This window comes from Marmota flaviventris, chromosome 8 (genome assembly GCF_047511675.1).
Source record: "Marmota flaviventris isolate mMarFla1 chromosome 8, mMarFla1.hap1, whole genome shotgun sequence".
Taxonomy (NCBI): Eukaryota; Metazoa; Chordata; class Mammalia; order Rodentia; family Sciuridae; genus Marmota; species Marmota flaviventris.
Window position 1 is genome coordinate 28,372,795 of NC_092505.1, and position 22,942 is coordinate 28,395,736.

General features: G+C 34.0%; 1 protein-coding gene across 1 annotated transcript in view; it reads left to right on the forward strand.

Moving 5' to 3' along the window:
• The window catches only part of Robo2 (roundabout guidance receptor 2), a 550,514-nt gene that overhangs the window by 52,805 nt on the left and 474,767 nt on the right, over positions 1 to 22,942 (forward strand). Inside the window, exon 4 of the mRNA XM_027929088.2 lies at positions 3,955 to 4,307. Coding sequence (XP_027784889.2) covers positions 3,955 to 4,307 — 353 coding nt within the window. The remainder of the gene's footprint in view (positions 1 to 3,954; positions 4,308 to 22,942) is intronic.

Consider the following 22,942-nt stretch of genomic DNA (forward strand, 5'->3'; position numbering starts at 1 on the left):
ACATGAAAATTTGCTTCTGTAATTTCTTCCAATTGCTGGATAGTTTTATTTCTTACATATAGGTGGTAGGTGGCCTTTTGAAGTGTTTATAATGGGAATAAATTTACTACAGGAATATCCTGATGTGACAACACTAACAATCTGTATTTAACATAATGTACCTATGTGCTAATGATAGATGAGTAAACTCTTCTGTGTGTTCATTGAATATGTTGGATTGTAAATCCATTACTAAATATTTTAGATATTTTTCCCTTGTTATTTTTCCATTTATTTATTTATTTATTTATTTGGTACTCAGAGGCACTTGACCAGTGAGCCACATCTCCAGCCCTATTTTGTATTTTATTTGGAGACAGGGTCTCACTGAGTTGCTTGGCATCTCCCATTTGCAGAGGCTGGCTTTGAACTTGGAATTCTCATGTCTCAGCCTTCCAAGCTGCTGGGATTACAAGCGTATGCCATCGCGCCTGGCTTTACATTTTATTTAATACAATTTGTGTATTTCATGTCCTATTTAGGCCTTATCCAGTCTGACTGCCTTGTATAGTAGGGAACTATTTGATACAATAAACAGCCACCCAGTAGTGTGGAAAATCAAGTTGCTTACTTTTGGCAATACAACATTATCTTACAATAGGAAAAATATAGATTGTTGCATATGGGAAATTAGAGAAGAACAAGAAGATACTAAACAAGGTGACTGTAGCCCACCATATTGCTTGTTAAATAAAAAGTGACATGCAACTATTCATGCATTTTAGAATCAGATTCTATACTTGTATGTCCAGACCTTTCCATTTGAGAATATGTTATTGGTTTGCAAAATATGATTTAAATTCTTTGGGATTTTTTGATAATTAAGAAAGAATTGTTACTTTATGTATTCTGTCAAAGCCTTGTTGGATTTACAAACCTGGTATTTATGGATACATAACCTATATTATTGAGATTTATATTGCATTTACTTATTCATTTGCTTTCTTTCATTTTTATGTTTTTTTATTGGTTGTTCAAAACATTACAAAGCTCATGACATATCATCTTTCATACATTTGATTCAAGTGGGTTATGAACTCCCATTTTTACCCCAAATAAAAATTGCAGAATCATATAGGTTACACATCCATGTTTTTACATAATGCCATATTAGTGACTGTTGTATTCTGCTACCTTTCCTATCCCCTACTATCCCCCCTCCTCTCCTCTCCCATCTTCTCTCTCTACCCCATCTGCTGTAATTCAATTCTTTCCCTTGTTTTTTTCCCCTTTCCCCTCACAACCTCTTATATGTAATTTTGTGTAACAATGGGGGTCTCCTTCCATTTCCATGCAATTTCCCTTCTCTCTCCCTTTCCCTCCCACCACTGTCTCTGTTTGATGTTAATCTTTTCCTCATTCTTATCTGTCAACTGTAAATTACTCTCTTGCTTTACATACTAACACTTATAATGTATTTTTTTCTGTATAAGGTAAAAAGTGATAGTCAACAAACTTTAAAAGTTAATTCTCATCAAACAAGAGCAAGTTATTCATGACCAAATTAAATTCCCTTTGTTAACTTAAAATATGCATTTCCAATTAGTATTAAAAGTGAACTAAATTTACTTGAGGAGTAAACATTACTTCTGTTTATTGATCAAAAATGTATTCATAGTAGGTGAATGTGTGGAAAATTATAAGAACAAACTATTAAGAAACTCTTATTTAGGTCATCATTATGTGCCCATACATGGGTATTCCTTTTAGCATCTCAGTTTAATTTATTTGCGGAAGCTATAGAACATTACCACAAATAATGATTACTAATACCTTAGAAATTTGAAGTATCCAAAACATCACACTGTACAAAAACTAGACCTTAAAGTACCACCATGTGCTTTTGTTTTTATTTCACTGAGCCCTTTGTGGCTCAACCTTCATTGATATCAGAAGGAAGTCAGTGGTACCTAAGTACTGGTGGCTATGTACTTTATAGAGCCAAGAGATTTACACAGCTCACAGTCCTGGAAGTCCAGGAGCCTGGTGCCTGCATCCACTGGCTCTAATGGGAGCCTCTGGCTGTGACACAACATGGTGGATGTTAGCACTGTGAGTGCACTTGTAAGAGACAGATTAAATGGAAAGACAAAGCCAGAGCCTTTCAGAGGCAGGCTTAATTTTTTAAAAACAGCTCACTCTTGCAAGAAGAACTAGATAACTCTACAAATCCAGCAGTAACTCCTTCCAAGGATGTTACTCCCAATGACCTAACTACCTGCCACTATGCCCCACTTCTTAAAGATCTACCCTTTCTCAATAATGCCATACTGTGAACCAGTTTTCCAAAAGAAGAACCTTGGGGTCACAGCATATTCAGACCACAGCAATACTCATCAATTTTTCTTATTATATGGCAACATAACAAAATTCTGTCAGGTGTCTATATTATAATATGCTTTATAACTGCTTCCATTTTTCTAAATGCAGCGTCATTTCTTGAGGTTAGATTCTTTTTATTGTTTTATTTGACTAATTCTTTCATCTTTTACCTCCATTGCTATCCATCTTTTATACTGCAAATAAAAGTGTCTTTCTAATATAGAAAGTCCAGTCACTGCCCCTTCACAGCCTGTTAGCCACATAGGATAAAAGATACACTCATTAATATGATATTCACACCCTTTTGTATCATACTCAAGACCAGTTGTATCTTCACCAGCTGCATCAAGTTGCTCCCTGGTTATGAAATGCAGTATGTGCATAATCTCATTGCTCTACCCTTTGTTCATGGTGTTGCTTCAGTCTGTGTGTCTTCTTCACTCAGGTGACATATTTTCTTTCTGCCGCCTTTTTGGGAAGAGGTCTCTTATTATGCTGTAGTTAGGGTTAAAGCTTTGTTTTTATCCTATAATGCTTTCTTGAACCACCCTAGAATACATTTCACTTTAACTTGGTGACTTATTACTTGAATTCCTCAGACAGACAAACCTGGGTTCATGTGTTGCCTGTTCTGTTAATTTCATCTACATTTCTGGGCAACTGATACCACTCCAAAACTGCTTCCTCAAGTATTATGTGAGCTAAATTGTTCATAATTCATTGGCCTCTTTTGTGTTGAAGTTTGATAACACAGTGCCAGCCCAGTAAGTGGTAACTCTTGTCTTCTAAGCACTTCCCACTTACCTTTCTTAGTAAGTACTTCAGACAGGAAATTAAGTTTTTTTCCCCCATTTCAACATGTTGGTCCCAAAAGAAAATCTTTTTGCTTGTCAAGATTCATGGCTATTAAAAAATATGCAAAGGTTTTAAGATATGTGAATAGTTCAAAGGCTGTTACTGAGAAAGCAGACGGATCCAGGCTGCAATCTATTGCCTTAAACTGTGTGCTGAATATTGGTGCTTGTAAACTGAAGAGGTCAAATTGGTAGGGAGCAATTGACAGTTGTTTAGAGGCTCTTGAAATGGACTCATCAAATACCAAAGCACTGTACCAGAAGATAAAGCCATCCAGGCAGAAATGCTAAAAGTCAAACAGAAGATAAAGGCAGAGAAAGATAAAGAGAAGGAAGTATATGCAAAAATGTTTGCTTAGTTAGTAACAATTCAATTTTGCTTAAATATTATGCATTTGTTGTATGAAGGCAATAAGACAGTGTAAGAGTTATTGTCTACTATGTGATTGCTAATGTGATTCCTTTGACATTTCAGTTCTTTATTGTTTACCCTTTAAAATACTGATACAGGTTCCCTCTTAATAAAAAGTGACACAAAATTTAAAAAAAAATTCATGGAAATGTAACTTACTAGAATAAACATTAAGTTATTGCTATGTTGTTTCTTTCTACAAAAGAGTTGGTATGACTTATGAGCTGCATAAAAATCAAATGTGGGATTCATAAATAAAGCAATTATGTTCAGTTATTCAACTAAATAATGGAAAAATTCAACATCATCATCATGGAAATGTTAAAGCTCATCTTGTTCTGTCATGTTTGTAGGATCTCGACTCCGCCAGGAAGATTTTCCCCCACGGATTGTGGAGCACCCTTCGGATGTCATTGTCTCTAAGGGAGAGCCCACCACTCTGAACTGTAAGGCAGAGGGCCGACCAACACCCACCATTGAATGGTACAAGGATGGTGAGCGGGTGGAGACTGACAAGGATGATCCCAGGTCGCACAGGATGCTTCTGCCCAGCGGATCCTTATTCTTCTTGCGCATCGTGCATGGGCGCAGAAGTAAACCTGATGAAGGGAGCTATGTCTGTGTTGCAAGGAACTATCTTGGCGAAGCAGTGAGTCGAAATGCATCTCTGGAAGTGGCATGTAAGTGAACCTAATGAACCTCATATGCGCATTGACTTTATTCTTAGTAAATTTTAATTGTTTCTCATAGATGCTTAATACTGTCTAAGAATCAGTGTACTAGGTAATTTCACTTTGGCTTCTCCAAGGAAATCTGATTAAAATAATGTAAGAGGTATTGTGACACATTTGTTGATATTAAATCAATGTGGAGATTGTTCTCATGTTAAAGGTGGTGATTCATGATGCTGCCCATATTTAAAATTTGCATTTTTAATGGGAGATATAACCAAGTATTAAAGTTGGCTATGTTAAAATTAAAGTTGCAGTGTGACATGACATCTAATTCAAGGGATAAATTCAATATCATACCTATTTTTGGTACATGTATATTATTTGTGAATATATATGTGTGTGTATATATATGTATATATATATATATATCTGTATATACACGTGCATATATGATATATAAACTAATAAACTATTTAGAGGTTTAATATATACACATATGTATGTGTATATAGATATATATCATATATATGTAAAACTTCTGAACTGTTCTTAGGAATAATTTTATATAGAATGAATTGTGAAGAAGATGGCAATAACTTTTCCTAAAAAAATATTGTACTCTTCAACTTTCTGGTTTTAAATAGGTCTTCAGAAGAGAAGAGAATTAAGGAGTAGAACTGGGCTGGGAGTGCTGAGTAATAGCTCCTGGACCAATGTCTTTAATTAAAGTTAGTAATGGTGATCAATCATGTGCTCCATGGTATCCCACTGAATTACAAAGGTTGTATATCAGTGTATTCAATTTTTTTTAAAATATAAAATTGTCTTTACACACGAGAGCATCTTTGATAAAGAAAATCTTACTATTTCTTATTTTGCTGTCCTGGTGGAAGCTATTGTTCTTAAGCCTCCTGTCCTCTGATTTACAGTTTCTACCACAAAACCCACTGATGCTTAAAGTGTGTCACTCCAATTGGAAAAGATGACACAAATTCCAAGATCTAGTTTATTTTGTGTGAAAAACCTTGAGATATGAACAATAGAATCTTAACTTTTAGTGCCATTTTGCATTGTACATCAGATATTTTTTTCCAAAAAAGTGATACCACAAAAAATAATCATGTGGTTTAGTAAGATATATGAGCACATGTAGTTTTAGTGAAATATACAAGCAAAACCTCAAGAATGCAAATATTCCTAACTTTTCCATTTGTAATTTTTTTTATGATCCTGGAGATTAAACCCTGGAATTGCTCTGTCACAGAGTTATATCCCCAACCCTTTTTATTGTAGTTTGAGATCAGATCTCAATAAGTTACTCAAGTTGGCTTCAATCTTGTAATCCTCCTATCTCAGCCTCCCAAGTAGCTTGTATTCCAGGTGTGTGCCACCACTCCCAGCTCCATTTTTATCTTTTATTTCTGGAACGTTTCAAACATATTAAAATGTTTCAACGTAAAATTCTATTGATATATTTCCCCTGCTGACCGCTTTATGGTCAATATGACAGGTATTATTCTCCCATTTTGTAGGAAAAGAAAATGAAATCTATGATGATTTAATGACAAATATGCAAACTATAAGCTATAATGGAAATCTAAGACAAGGTCCTGAATCTTCTAATTTTTAAATTGAAGGGACTGTGAGATATATATATATATATAGAACCACTGTCAGTGGTGTTTTTCATAAATGAAAATAAGAAATTTTTTAAACATTTTTTTTTCCTTTTATGTACCCAGAAGCAAATAACTGCTTTAATTCCTCAACTAATTTTCGTTCCCCAAATTATGGTTTATTTAAACTAATTGTCTTATTGTTGGTTACTCATAGATTTCTTTTTTCCCTGAGTCTTAGCTGTGTTAGAAGTGCAACCCACACACATGCATGTTTTATTTTTGTTTCATCTGAAAGGTTTACTGTCTTTCCTAATTGCATCATTAATAATGAATCAAACTTTTTCAGAAGGAAAAAATTTAAACCATGATTCTTTTTCATGTAACTTGACAGTAGCGTTTTTTATTTTGAAATAAATGAGCTGTAGAAATGCTTGAATTTACTTATGATCTAGAGAAGTAAATAAGAAGGCTTCCAAATTGGATTTAGTTAGTGAATAATATTCTTTCTTCTAGTGCCATATCAGTTCATGCCATCTGAGGTAACACAAGATCAAATAATATTCATTTATATGTTGCTTAGTGCTTTCCATGAGCTCATCAGTCTTCTTATGTAGCTCATAAAACATATTAATATGCAAATTTGGGTCAAGGCATTGTGATTTTTTGATACCTATTGGTAACTAATTATTTCATTATAAAATGATGGAGGACTAGCTGAAAATGATATCATTGTTTGCCTTTATATTTTGTACTACTCAACTAACTGCTCAGTCAGTCATGGTGCATTCAAGACCTCATCTGTAAATGGAATGTGGATAATCTCTAAAAGAGGTGTTAGATTATAATAAAGAATAAGAGATATTCCAATCTATTCTCAAATAGCACACAATCTACTTGGAATGATGAAGTAGATATATATGAAGTAGATGAATGTAGATATATCATTACAATGAATTAAATGAACGAACCATAAAGCCCATTATAGAAACAAGTAAAAGATACTATGGGAACCCAGAGAGGAAAATATTTAATTCTTCTAGATAAATTATTTTAAGAGAGGATTCTGGCTGTTACCTATAGACATAAAAAAAAAAAAAAAGAAGAAGAAGAAGAAGAAAGATTCTAAGAGGATATATTATTTGAGCTCTGATTTGAAGGTCAGATGAGAATGTCTGGGATGTAATCTGAAATGGAAGATCATCATGGTAGATAAAAAGAAAAGTATAAAAGAACACTGGGTATTTAGAAAACTGCAGGGAGCTTGATGTGAGGTTGGTGAGCAGAATAAATTGGGAAGGTAGGCATAAGCTGATTCATAAAATGCAGACTTTTTTTGTGTTTTGTACAAGGAAAGTCTTTAAAAGCTAATTGACAATTATATTAAAGGGATGATGAGTAAAGTCTGAGAAGAGTTAAGCAATTGTTAAATATTTCAGAGAAGAGTTCATCTTAGATTTCAAACTGAAAACTGTAAAGACTGATAGGAGGAAATGCTTAGAAACACATTTAGGGGGCTGGGGATGTGGCTCAAGCTGTAGCGCGCTCACCTGGCATGCGTGTGGCCCAGGTTCGATTCTCAGCACCACATACAAACAAAGATGTTGTTTCCGCCAAATACTAAAAAATAAATATTAAAATTCTCTCTCTCTCTCTCCCTCTCTCTTAAAAAATATTAAAAAAAAGAAACACATTTAGGAATTACCATTTTTAGTAATTAACATTTTATGTCATATCACTTTATGACAAATTTGGGAAGATTGAGTGTGATTCCCAGATATTCATTTCTGCTGACTGTCTGCATATGTAGTCCTACCATCCATAGGGACAGGATATGATAAAATAACCAGTGGACACAAGGGATAGTTGTCAACTTTAGCTCTATGGTTTGGCATGCCAAGGAGATGTCAAGGGAAAAATTTGTCACATTTCAATAAAGAACAAAATTCTGGAATTGAGAGGAGAGGTCTTTCCCAGGTAGAGGTTGAAGAAATTGGAGTGGGAAAAGTAAACGTGAGTTCTTAGGCAAGCCATATGTAGGGGGAACAGTTGATAAAGGTGGACATCACTGCTTAGTACCCCTGTATTTAATAGGGAGCAAAGAAAACAAGTACCAGTGCAGGAGACTCGGGCTCAGAAGAGGTATGATAAGATATGGGCAATGAAGTGACAAGAAAAACAAAATACATTTAAGAAAATACTTGGTGGATCTACCTAGTACCAGGTACCAAGAAAGCATCTGTGGACTCTAGCACTGGAGACACAGATCACAGCAGTTGAAGAAGGACTAGGTAGTGGAGCTGGAGTAGCAAATGATGTATGTTCTTTCAAGGCTGCAACTCAGAATGGGGTGTGTGAAAACTAGGGTATCTCAACATCTGCAATTGCCTTTAGAAGTTGGGTAATTTTGTATTGTGGAGGCTTGTGTTCTACATTGTAGAAAGTTTAGAGGCATCTTTGGCCTTTCTCCATAGTAAAATTTTTCCCCAACAACAGTTGGGAAAACCTAAAATGTTAGCAGATATTGTAAAATGTTCCCTGAGGTAGACAGGAACCATGGCTCTAGGTGTATGCATGAGATCAAAAGTATCCTATTACCAGCAGACCAAACTTGTCAAAGCTTTTACTGTGAAATGATTATTGATAAAGAAAAAACACTATGGAAAATGTATGACTCCCTTTGCTTCTCCATAGTTTCCTTTCTAATTACAAAAAGACTGAATTTTGTTCTAGTATGATATGTGAAATGTCATTGTCTTGATTGGTCATGTGAAAATCAGCCTGTTCTATCCTGTACCATATTTATACATTTTTCTTTTCCTTTAATGTATAGTTAGTTTTATGTAATGGAACGATGCAATGAAGATAAATAATATATAGACTAATTATTGCAGTGGAAATTTAAATTGCTTACCTCTTTGTTGCTTTTTTTCCCCCCTTGGTTTGAGGGAAATAAAAAGCAATGCAGAAAGTGCTTTTCAAATCACTTGAACTCAAGAAAGATCTTTAGGCAAAAAGCAATATTTGAATAGTTAGAAGAGTTGCAGGGGCCACAAGCAAGAGGCCTGGCACTGAAGAAGTTAACATGCAGTGCTCTGATGGGACCACCAGGAAAGCCAGGGCCTGGCTGGGGCAGATAGGGTTTCAGCTCCAAACAAGTGCTCTGGGGTGTGGAGCAGGAGCACAAGGGGCCCTGGAAGGAGTGTGGCTGCCCTGGATACAGCCAGTGTCAGTGGCAGCCTCTAGAGATAGCAGCTGTAGCCCCAGGTGGTAAATATATGACAGCAGCTTGATCTATCGACCAGGGGAAGAGGGGTTCTGGCCTAAATGAAAATTCATGAAAAATTGATGAAGTCCCCAGATTATTTTTTCCGTTTCCTTTCCTCAGCACTATGCCAGCGCAGAGAGGAGAGATTAAATGAGGTACTGAACGTGTTCGTGGCAGGAGGTTGTGGTTCAAGGGTTAAGGGTCACATAGAAACCGATCTTTTTTTTTCCCCCGTTCTTACTTCTAAAGCAAAACACAGGAACTTTTCAGGTTAATTGTGATTCACATTCGTTTTGCTTTGATAAATAAAATGACAAACTATTCCAAAGTTAGCTTTCGGTAGACTACAAAAGACAGAACAAGCATAATTCTTAATTCAGTAGGGCAATAAGAAATAAATTGAATTTCATGACTGCAGGGTAATTTCTTTCTTTTATTTTTTCCTTCCTTTTGTTTTCTGTTTTCTTCATTTCTTTCTATTTTTCTTTTGTTATCAAGGCTTGTGCTACAAGAAAGTCATTTAGAGAAGGAATAGGTCTTGCATTATTTATAGGTCACAGATTGCTAGAATAGCAAAGCTATGGAACACTCTACCAACATAATGACCCTGTTTGCTTTAAATCCAAAATGAAATTGATGTTTTATCTGTACAAGGAATAGAAGTTACAGAAGTAGACTGACTTTAGCGTGAGAGGGCAAAGGTGACGCTGAAAATGAACATAAGGTAAATAGATTCCTTGATGTCTTCAAGGCGATAAATATGCAATTTTTTATGTTTTTATTTTATTTGGGCTGTAGATAAATTTTATTCAGACAACAACTTTATTCTTATTTGAGATATAAGATAATTTAAATTGCAAAAAGTCTAAGCCGTGGAGTCCATTAAAAAAAATCACATTATTGTGATATAATTACATACCATATTTTTTGCCCATTTAAAATATACCATTAATATTCTTTAGTATATTCACAAAGTCCTGTAACCACCACTGAAATCTAATTTAGAATGTTTCAGTTTCTCTCACTGTACCTATGCTCAGTCAATTCACATTCTTTCTGACTATTCCTGCCCTAAAACTAAGCAAACTCTAATCAATTTTCTGTATCTATAAATTTGCTGTCTTTTCAAATTTAATATATGGAATCATTCAATCTATGTCTTTTATGACTGGTTTCCCTTGGTATTAATGCTTTCAAGGATCATGTCTGTTGTGGCATGTAACAGTACTTCATTTCTTTTTATGGCTGAATAGTATTCCACAGTATTGATATACCACAATTTGCTTATCTGTTTGTCAGTTGGTAGACATTTAGGTTGTTTCTGTATTGGCCTATTATGAATTATGTGGCTATGATTATTATTTTTAATTAATTTTAATTTGGTATATATGATAGCAGAATGCATTTTGATTCATTGTACACTTTTCATTTCTCCGGTTGTACACAATGTAGCGTCACACCATATGTGCAGTCATATATGTACCTAGGGTAATAATGTCCATCTCATTCCACCATCCTTCCTGCCCCCATATTCCCTCCCCTTCCCTCTGTCCCCTTCGCCCAATCAAAGTTCCTCCATTTTTTCCATGTCCCCTCATTATGGATCAGTATCCATAGCTATGATTATTTTAAAAAAAAATTAATATTATTTTTTTTAGTTGTAGATGGACACAATTACGTTTATTTTGTTTATTTATTTTTATGTGGTACTGAGGATTGAACCCAATGTTTCACACGTGCAAGTTAAGTGCTCTAGTGCTGAACCACAACCCCAGCCCTAGCTGTGATTATTTTTGAACAAGTTTTTATGTGGACATGAGGTTTCATTGTTCCTTTTTATTTATTTATTTTTCCTGCATTAATGGGGATTGAACCCAGAAGCGCTTTACCACTGAGCTACATCCTCAGCCGTTTTGATTGTTTATTTCAAATCAGGTCTCATTAAGTTTCCCAGACTGGCCTTGGACATGATTCTCCTGTGTCAGCCTCCTAAGTGGCAGGGATTATGTGTGTGTACCACTGTGCCTGGTTGGTAGGGTTTTATTTGAATATTCTCTGTGTCTAACTCTCCTCTTAGTGTCAAGCAGGCATGAACATATCTAGTGTTTGGTAAATGTTACTGAATGGCTTCTGTGGTGGCCTCCCTGTGTCATGTCCATCATTTGGGATTCAATTAATTAAAAATATCATCAAATATTTAATTATGTGGAAACATTGAATGTCCATAAATTTTCTATTTTTTTCTTTGACTTACTCATTAAATTAAAGTAGGTAAAAATTGATAGAATAAATCCTTGAATAAATCTACTAGACTATTTTAACTAAGTTGGATAATCTTCCTGTTTATATCTTTACTTAGTTTCTTTGAAAGGGGGCAATTTTCTGTCTTTTAAGGAGCTGAATTGTCTTTTCTGAGAATAACTGACTCTATATTTTCCATACCAGGCTACTTCATGATATTTTAACTTTTTTTCCCTTTACTTGGGTGGCATAGAATAAGAAATCATGAGTGATTGTAGTAGATGTTCATTAAGGAAGTCCAGGAATGGGAAGATAGAACCAGCTACCACTACTCCATATCTTCCTTGAAACCATGTATGCAAACAGCCTGTTACCTGCATACATGGCCATAAGCTGGACTCAAATTGGTATTTTGACCAAAAACAATTTGGGAGCAACTGACTTTTTCATAATTTTACTACTTGTGTTTGTGTTAAAATGTCAAGAGAGATTTCAGAATTTTTAGTGGTGATATGGAAGATGGGGAGAGATACATAAGTGACTGAAAACTTTCATAGCTCAGAATACTTTGCATAAGAATTGGAATGTGTTCCTTGGGCTGTTTTGTAAACATGCCTTGTAATTTTTTGATATTTAATTAAATGCTTTCAAATATGATCTTTCCTATGATTTTCACAAATAAAGAAATAAAAGTTGCTATAAATAAGGAACAAACTTGAACTTATGATCTATTTAAATAAGTATAATACCATATTTTCATATCAGATTCCTTTAAACTGGTTGAATTAACTGTGTCTAAACCCTGTCTCAATGTAATACTCAAGTTGTCATTTACTGATAAATAGTCTGAATTAATTAATTGTGGGGAAAGCACATAAATGAAGTGAAATCTTGATGTCATGTAGCTTTCAAAAGTTTATTCCCATTAAAGGTACAAGTCTGGATTCTGCAAACATAAATTCTAGAAAGACAGAATAACACAGTGATGTGAAGATGATACAAAGACAAAACATGTTTAGGTCTTCATAGTAACTAAAGTTAAGGGAAAAAATGGTACAATGTTTTGGAGGGTTTCCTACTATTAAATATAATAGTGGGAAATAAATAAATAAATTATAATGCTATGTACACATAGTTGATTTTTACTAAAAATGTATATAGGGTGACCCTATACTTGAGGTGTGTACATTTGTGCAGCAACTCATGAGCTTTTTTTTGCAAGATGTGTGTTTCAGAAAGATAACAGTTTTTCAATTTTTTAAATTGAATTTTTCTGTTAATTACAATACACATCCTTCCATCCTACAGCAGCCCCCACAAGGTTTCTATAGTTACTTGAAGGAGGTTGTACTTCCTTCATGCATGAATCAAGTGTGCATTATGAGCTCTTAAAAATATGGAAGTTACTATAGTGGGGGTTTTGTTCCACTCTGGACATCTTTTTCTGTGTGGAATCTGTACAAGTCTCTAATGTAATTGGTAGGGAATGAGGTTTAATTACAGTATTGACATGTTCTCACCACTATACAATATTGGAATTGTTTTTTTTTTTTTAAGATATTCAAAGATGAAGACATTCCCAACCACTCATTCCTTAACTAGGAGATATAATATATTTTTATCAACTGGAGAAAATTCAAGCAAGAATGAGAGGCAGGTGTTTTAATAGTGTGACAGATAAACAAGCCTACAACCTGTTAAGGCCCACTTGGATTTTTTCTGTTTGCTTTCTTCTCCTTCTCCTTCGCAAAAAAATATATGGCACTCAAAATAGCCCTTGGTCTCTTATTCATTGGTTACTTTAATCCTGTTATAAAATTCGCCATCAAATATTTAGCAAGCTGGGCTGGGGTTGTGGCTCAGTGGTAGAGCACTTGCCTAGCATGTGTGAAGCACTAAGTTCTTGGTATCACATATAAATAAATAAAATAAAGATATATTGACAATTAACTCCATTTAAAAAAAAAAGCAAGCAAAGATATTAGGCTGGCTTACAGACAGCAAGAACATTTTGATTGGTTGCCACATGGAGTAACATCACAAATAGGGACGTTTAATTGGGGTTTTATTAACATCCCATGGAGAAGGAGCTGTCCTTTACACAAGGACTTCTTTCTGGAAATCAGGTATTTCTCAGAGATACAAATACTTCTTAGTACTTATGATGGCAATAATTACTTTTCTGTTTGTTGTTATCTAAACGTCTAAGTGTAGACCAGCCTCCGCCTCCCAAGCTGCTGGGATTACAGGCATATACCACCGTACCCGGCTAGTGTGCTACATTTTTGTATAATATTTTCTCACTGTTGGGTACTCAGAGAGATGCTGCAATACAGACCAAGAGTTGATCAATGGGAATACAGATTCAGCTTTTCAGGATGATGTTGTAGAGAACTATTGCACAGCAAGGTGAGTATACTCAACACGACTGAACTTGACACTTTAAAATGGTTTAGAAGGTCTACCTTATGATATTTTTACCTAAACTAAAAACAGAAACAAAAACAAGATGTGACTCATGTCATCAAAGAGTGTTGAATGAGATGTATAGAACATGGTCACAGTAGTGAGCCTTGGCCAGGAAGGGGTGCCATGCTGGGTGAATACAGAAGAGAAAGAGGCTGACTTGGGCAGAGCAATGGAATAGGTGAAATGATTTGTGTATGTAGACAGTGAGCGATAATCATTAGTGGTGGGTGGGGGGAGTACCAGGAATTGAATTCACGGGCAGTTGGCCACTGAGCCACCTCCCCAGTTCTATTTTGCATATTTTTTTAGACAGTATCAGGCTGTGTGTTTCACACTCATTGCTTTTTCAGTTCTCAAAATATCTTTAAGATTTGGTTAATATTATTTTTCTCTACATTATATCTGAGACATGAAAATAACTTGCCAATTTTTACACAGAAATTAGAAAGGGTTTGAATTCAGATAGACCTGGCTCTCAAGCCTGTTGTCTTAATCACTAAGCTAAGCATCCTCAATGATTCCTTTAAGCAAACAAACAAGATCATTTGGTACTTAGAAGAAATCATTAGTGTTTGTTTCCAGTATTTTAGCCAGAGATCATTATGCAATTGCATGTAAACAATGATGATACTGGACTAGATATAGTATGAAGCATTGTTTTGGCACTACAGTTCTGTGATTCATGGGATATTAAAGGGGAAAAAAAACAACAACAACAGATAGAGTAATCTTTTCTATTTTTTTTATTTAGTTATATATTGACATTTGAGAGCTCATTAGTTTATTCAAGTAATTTGATTTTCTCTGTACAGTTCCTAGTTGTCAAATATCAGTATCAGAAAAATCCATCACTTTCAGTTCTTATTGACATGTTTGCAGGCCAAAGCAGCTTGGAGATTAAGAATCCAATTTATAAGATGAGTCATCTATCATTTAATATCTAAAGATAACTTGACTGAGTTTATAAAAAAAAGAAGGATGATAATAGCAATGATACCCTAAATACCTTATAGTGTTTTCTGAGAGCACATTCGTGTGTTTTATTTCATTGCTGTATGTATTTATAAACATTTTCTGACTAATACTTCCTAAGTTCAATAAAGGGTATCATTACCATTGGTCAATTTGGCTTTCAAATTACTCTAGTTATGTAATTTTTAAATTTAAACAAATGAATCAAAAGAGAAAGGATTGTCGTTAACAAGTGATGCTGAAGCAGTTATATATCCACAGGCTAGTGAACTTCAACATAGACCTCACCTATTATGTAAGAATAATTCAAAATGGATCATGAACTTAAATGTAAAGTGTAAAAATATAAAATTTTTATAAGGTAACATAGGAGAGAAACTTTGTTGTTTAGAATTTGGTGAAGAGTTCTTAGGCATGATATCAGAAGCACAAAACAAAAAGGTAACATTAATAAATTTGACTTCATTAAAATTTGAAAACTTATTTTCTGAAAGATCCCATTAAGAAGATTAAAAAAAATGAGATTTTGGTGGGGGAGAAATATTTGCCCACCACATAGCTGATAAAAGACTTATCTAGAGGATGTAGAGAGCTCTTAAAACTCAATATTAAGTAAAACAATCCAATTAGAAAATAAGCACAAGGAATAATGAAACTTTTCACCAGAAAGGATATATAGATGGGAAATAAGCACCTTAAATGATATTAAAATCACTGGCATTATGGAAATCCAAATTAAGATTTGAATACCAAAGGAAGCTATATTGTTCTAAAACAACTAAAATTGGAGCACACAGGTAATCCCAGCAACTCAGGAGATGGAGGCAGGAGGATTGCAAGTTCAAAGCCAGCCTCAGCAACTTAGTGAGACCTTGTCTCAAAATAAAAAATGAATAAATAAATTTTTTTTAAAAAAAGGACCAGGGATGTGGCTCAGAGTTTGAGTCCTGGGTTTAATCTCTGCTACCAGAAATTTTTAAAAAGGAAGAAAAAAGTGTGACTTTACCAAATATTGGCAAGTTTGCAGAAAACTGGATTTCTCATCCATTGCTAGTGAAAATATAAAATGTACAGCCATATTGTAAATTAGTTTGACAGTTTCTAAAGGTAATGAATCAATATTTCCATAATATTGTTCTCCTCCTGAAAACTTATCTCAGAAAAAAATGTAGGTCTTATCTACACACAAATCCTTGTGCATAATTTTATTACCAATTTTATCTGTAATAGCAGACAAACTGGAAAAGACTAAAATTTGCCTGAATCAGTGAAAGATAAACAAACTGTTCTATACCCATATTATGGAATACTACTTAGCAATAAAAAGGATTGAAGTATTGGTATATGCAGTTTCTAGGATGGGTCTCATGGGCATTATGCTAAATATAAAAAGGCAATTTAAATGGCATCAAAAAGATCACTATGGAATGATTCCATTTACATAACATTTTAAATGGCAAAGTTATAATAAAGGAAAAGAGATTAATGGTTGTGATGTGTTAGAGATGAGTTGAGAGAAATATCTTTGTGGTGAGAAAATATTTCTGTATGTCAGTTGTGATGGTGATCACATGACACAATGAAATAGAACTGTATACATGTACCAGTGTAAGATTCCTGGTCTTGCTATACTATAATTATCTAAGATGCAATCATAGGAAAAATGTGGGTGACATCTCAGAACTCTATTTGCTACTCCCTGTGAATCCATAATTGCTTCAATGTAAGAAGTTTAAAAAGTAGTTGTCAAAAACTTACTCGTCAAACTATCCTAAGTAGGCATCAATGATAAAATGACATTAAGAACTGAATAGTTTATTTTATAACTTGTGAATATTCAAATGTTTTCCTTAAACATTGATGAATTCATATTTTCTTTAAATATGCATGATCTGTTTAAAATTCACTTGTTCATGAATTCACTCTTTGAAATTCATAAATTCAACTTTTCAAGCATTCTATATACAGTTCTGTGATTTATCTTCCTGTCTTTGATTTTTGCTTCTTCATGATTTTTTGACTTTGGCAATAGACTTTTTTTTTCTAAGAAGAGGAAGTTAAGGAAAGAGAGCAGTAATTATTTGTGAGAGCTAAATAATAGTGTCTGATATATAAGTTAATGCATAGCGTCCATTAGATAACTATCAATTTGTCTCTTAACCTCAACCACCTTGATAACTCAAATCAAGGAATGCTAATCTGCTAGCTCAGTTCCAAATTCAGTTTAAATTCCCCATTAAAATTGGAATGGCATTAAAAATCAAGGATTTATGACCATGATAGGTAGGAAAAGTTGAAGGAATTGAGATTATTGATCTAGGGGCAGTGAAGACATCAGTAGTTCCCATAGCTTTGACCAAGCACAAGACCTGTCATGACAGAGAATGAGTTTGTTATACATGACCTGAACAGAAAGAAAAGGAACAGTGGAAGGAAAATGCACATTTTGCTTCAACTGGACAGTGATTGTGATGTGTGTTCTTCTCTTGTATCTTAAGGAATTGTAAACAAACCACAGCCAATAAGATGTGGTCAGAAAGGAACTTAAAAAGTTATAACAATTCCATATTTTGGTAGAGCTTTACCATATGTATTTTCTCTAAGGAAAAATTAATCTCTAGGCTAATGAAACCAGTAACAAGCATTAGTATCTGGTGTCCTGCTCAGTTGAAAACTAATTCTTATCACAATTCTTATTCACAAGGAATTCCATAAAGTAGAAATACTTTTCTTAAATTTTATATTATCATGATGTGTGAATAATCCTTGGAAGAATTTCTTTTGTGTGTACATCTTACATATCTTATTTTGAAATCCTTTGAGATTATAAGCAATTAAATTAATTGCATTTTGTAGGCCAACCCCTCATTTATAACATATAATTCCCCAGGACCCACATGTCCAGATTCAAGAGCAGCTTGATGGAAAGGCTGATTTATTTCTGTTTTCTAGCTGGATCTGCTTTGAATATTCTTAAAAGGAGGAGGAAAATGTTGTGTTTAATATTCATATAGGATTTTCTTTTAAAAGCAGCTTCTATCAAAAGCCTACTGTCAAATAGGACTACCTATAAACGGGTCAACTTGTGAAAAGCTTTCCTGAGTACTTAGTTTGTTCTTTGGGATTGATGGATAAGCTGATGGAGTCTGAACTTCAAATGTGTATGTCATTAATAGAGATGTAAGAATCTCAATTTGCTTTGTCTTTTCCTTTCCTGACACATCATAAGGAAAAGCTTTACTAATGAAGTACCCAATGGTAATAACCCATTATATGCTAGACTGTCTTTATATCAGATGACATGCAAATGAACTGTTCTATTTCTGTGGAGAAAGAGAGACAAGGAGTGGTCTAGTTAATCATACTTGAGGGCTGCCATAGTTGTCTTCTGGGAAATATTATCATTATTCATTCTTATTTAAGGGTCCTTACTCTGTGCATAAGAAAATCTCCCATTCATTTCATTTGGGTTTGATGTTAATTACAGGGGCATTAATGGAAGCTTTCTCATAAGAGATGAATGTGGGATTAAATCAGGGGGGAAAAAAGGAGAAGAAGCCGCAGCAACCTTTGTGAGTCAGGTCACCATGAAACCATGTGTGTGGGAGCTGGCCAGTTGGGGGAACGTTAAGAGATCGTCCATGCCTTGTTGTTCAGATAGATAAACTGAGAGAAATGAAATGACTTAATCAAAGCTTCCAGCTGAAGAGAAGCAGGAATGAGATCACAGATGAGGGAATCAGTTTCATCAGACAGCAATGTAGGGAAGAGAGAGTTCTGGGAATTTAAGAGATCAGGCTCTGGCTCTTTTCTATTATTAACTAATTCTGTGACTTTTGGCAAATTTTTTAAATCTCTCTGGACCCATTTTTCTTGAGTTTAAATGGAGGAGACTTGACTAGGTTGTTCATCCTCCCCAAAAGGGGAAATCTAAGTACATACGTGGGGTAAGTGTGCAATTACTAGACTAAGTTCATTGTGAAAAAAGTGTTTTGAACATAATATCTACGTTTTGCTTCCAGAACTTGAGAGGCACCAACCTTGGATATCACATAAATCCAACAGTAGTCTGTGAACTGGCCTTTCTCCTTGTCTGTGAAAATACTTTTTTCTTATTCTGGATAATATCTCCCTTAAAAAAAAATTCTCCTGAACACTCAAATTGACAACAAGTAATTGATAATGTCATGAGGGCAATGAGTCTTTTCCTTAATCTTATATGTCTTTTGAGGAATTACTTGATCATGGACCCATGTATACATAGTCTGTGTTCACCTTATGACAATGTAATTAAGTCATTTTTCTTATTCAGTCAAACATTCAGGTCGAAAGTAAATGGCTTTTTGAAAAATTATGTACATCCTGGACTAGTATTTCTAATGTAGTGACTTTTAATGTGTACAAATACAAATTTTTCATGGTGTAAGACTTTTTCTCCAAAAAAAGCCAAATAATGCAAAGAAATTATTGACTTATGCATTTGATTTTCACTTGGTATAAAAATATTTGATTACAAAAATGCATTCTATTTATCAAAATATTTTCATCCAAATAGAATAATTTTATAAATAGCAGGGTTATATTAGATAGATATCACATTTGGCTCATCTTTTTTTTGTCCCATCTTTGAACCCATAATATCTGAACTGTGTAAAGTCTTTTCCAGCATGAATGTTTTTGTTTATTGATTTTAAAATTTTCTTTAATTTGCATAATATTTTCATGAATGTTTTTGTTTATTGATTTTAAAATTTTCTTTAATTTGCATAATATTTTCATATTATTTTTATGAATGTTTTTGTTTATTGATTTTAAAATTTTCTTTAATTTGCATAATATTTTCATATTATTTTCCTGATTATATACAATATGTTTCTAATTTAGAAATGCCAGAAACTACAGAAAAGTTTTAAAAAATATATTGCCCTTAGAAATTTAAACATTAGTTTGCATTATGTTTTTATGTAATTAATGGCAACAGTATTGTTTATTAAAAAATGGACAATCTTTGACATAGTCAGTTTTGTTTAATACATAAATAAAAGATATTAATGCTACACATATAAATAACTATGATTTGGTCAAATTGGATAAGACTGATGTAATTGTTAATTTCTCCAAAGAATATTAGAAAACTCATATCTTGTAAGTATTCTCTAAAAATAGATGTAACTAAATTTCAAATTTGTCAAATAATTCCTTCCAAATTCAAACTTGATGTATCTTGGAATGTTTTGTGTATTGGTCCTAGTGCCAAATATTTTATAATAACTCTGTAGAATAACTTAAAATCATTATCTTTCCGGCCATCTGGAAAAATTGACTTCAGTACTATATATTGTCATATCGTTGTTAATACTTACCTTCTCCACCTTGAGAAAGGCACATATAATAGGTCTGAAATTTTACATGGTGAAAGTTAGCAGGATAATTGTTAATTTGTGGATTAAATAGACTTTTATGGTTCCCTTTAAAATGTGCACTATTCTTTTGCTTTTTATTTTTCCCAATAAAGTGATATTTCAAAGTAGACAGAAAATTTAGAAGCTTCATTTTTATAAGTGATATCAGTTCTAAAAAATTTGGTTTATTTTGTCCAAGTAGTCTTACTTTACCTATACCAGATTCCTCGGTTGGAGTGACCTTTGGAGTGACTGGTGTCTTGAGTGATGTTGTTAATGAGATCTAATGACATCATGACCCTGACCCCTTCATGGCCCTTGCCCCTCTCATCCATCTTCTTAACCCTACAAACTGTGAGTCAGTGTGTAGAATCGGGATTAAACAAGTGTGAATAAACAAGTTCAAGAGTTTTCTGCCACGGTTGCTGGTGCATGGCAGTGGCAAAGTAAGACACGGAGAAGTCGGTGCTAAGAATGCTTTTTGTGCACCTCCACGAACCTTGTTGGAGAAATCTGTACTGTTTATGGTCAGGGCAATGCATCTAATCTCCTCAGCGTGCTCCTTTCCTGGACAGTGATGGCGGTTGGCCTTTATAATCACAGAGCTGTTGGCACATTCGATGAAAGGATAGTTGATCTATCACTTATACAATGTCACATGTTACTAAAGCTTTTATCTCATTAACTGTGATTAATGTTGTATGGCATGGGCTTGTCATGTAAGTGTTCATATTCAGCAAGTTTTAATCCCTTAGTTGGCTTGATGAGGGAAAGATGTTTCTTTTTAAAGATGAGAACTTTATCTTAGGGACTGAGCAGCCTTATTTGCAAATCACCAGTTCTACATTGGGCCTGACAATGTGTGACATAGCTCTTCCTTGGTTCTTTCCCCATTATGTCCTTCAGTGTGTTATCATTGAACATGAGAATGTCTTTATATAACTGTGATGTAACGGAAACAGATGAACAGTTGTCTGGTGTAGAGGAGAACAGAAGGGATGCAGGACTTAAGGAAGCATATGATGTAATTTCTTGGCTTAAAAGTTGCTTTTTTTATATGATTTCCATTGAAGTTAGATAGAAAGGAGTAGAGACACAGGCTATAGCTACTTTCTTGCTTTATCTGCTTTTGACAAGTCCTTTCCCTTAGCCCTGGGCACCATTTGATAAGTTGACCAGTCAGTGATTAAACATATTTATTTAGTTCAATGGGTCAGAGCTATTGCGACAGATAGAAAATTACTGATGGATTATCAATTTCAGCACCTCTGACATCTGGCCTTAGAGTAGTCCATCATTGGAGGACTCATAACACATTTAGTTAGACAATAACATGCTCAGCTACCTGTGTGATCACAGAGCAAGATATTGGAAATATCTTACTCTGAATTAATAAGACAGATCACAGAAATTAGAAGAGTTCTGCACTTGTACTTGAAAAAAGCACCCAGTGATGTCCTCCGTTTGCAGCAGAAATGAGAGCTGACTTATACGTTCCATATTTTGTTAATTTTGTGTTGTTTGTTTTATAATTTCCTTAGCAAGTAACTTTTAGATTTGATGAGATGGTTATTGGTAAATACTGTGGAGACATTATGAAATATAACATGATTAGTTTGTCAAAGTATACTATTTTAAATGCTTTAATGAATTAAAATAAGTCTTAATTTTTTGTCTACTGAGATATCAAAATTACCAACATAAAAACCAGATCGAAATACTTTCTGTTCTAATATTTTAAATCAAAAACAAGATTTCAAATAGAATTTATGAAACCCCTTGTTAACCTGTTTTTTTCTTTATTTCAGTTGAATGTTTCTTTTACACTAAAGTAAGTCTGACTAGCATAAGTTCCTTATGGCAAAGGCCATAAGGAAACATGGAAATATATTTTATTTTGTGTATTTGACTAAAATGTATTCTAGTATAATCAACATGGAATTCAAAATAATCTCATGACTGGTCTTTGAAACAAATGATTTAGGTTAGTAGTTTGTTTTAAGGTATGTTCATGTCTTTAAAAAAAAGTGGCCACACACTTTGAGAAATTAATAGGTTGTGACAGATAATTATCTTTTGGGGGCTTTCTTCTCATTTGTAATTCTTTCCTGAGATTATCCCCTTTATCTTTATATCCCATGTGCTTACCGGCTTATTTTATGATGAGCCCACATTTAATATTTATATGCGCTGTCATAAGAGTATTTGTGAAGCTAATGGGCTGGGGATGTAGTACTGTGGCAGAGTGCTTGCCTAGCAGGCATGAGGACCTGGGTTCAGCCTCTAGCACCACGCAGGAAAAAATTAAAAAAAGAATATTTGTGAAATTGAAATGGACTTATTTCACACTTTTTCTTGAATATCTAAATTGATAGTAGCTTAGAAATAATACCTTTTTTAACAAAATGAAGATTGAGCTCTTTGACATTATAATTTGCGTTTTATTCACAAAATCTATACCAGTGCTATGTGCTATAAAATTGACAGGGCCTTTGTAATGTCCAGCTTTTTACAATGTGATAATAACTTGGCACTATTATAGGTCATTATGGGTCATTATTTATTTCCAAAGACTCCTTGATTTAAAAAAAAATATTGCAATGAGATTTCTTCTATAATTCTGTGGACATCTTCAGTGGTTGGCTAGTCTTAGCTTATCTCTTTTGATAAATT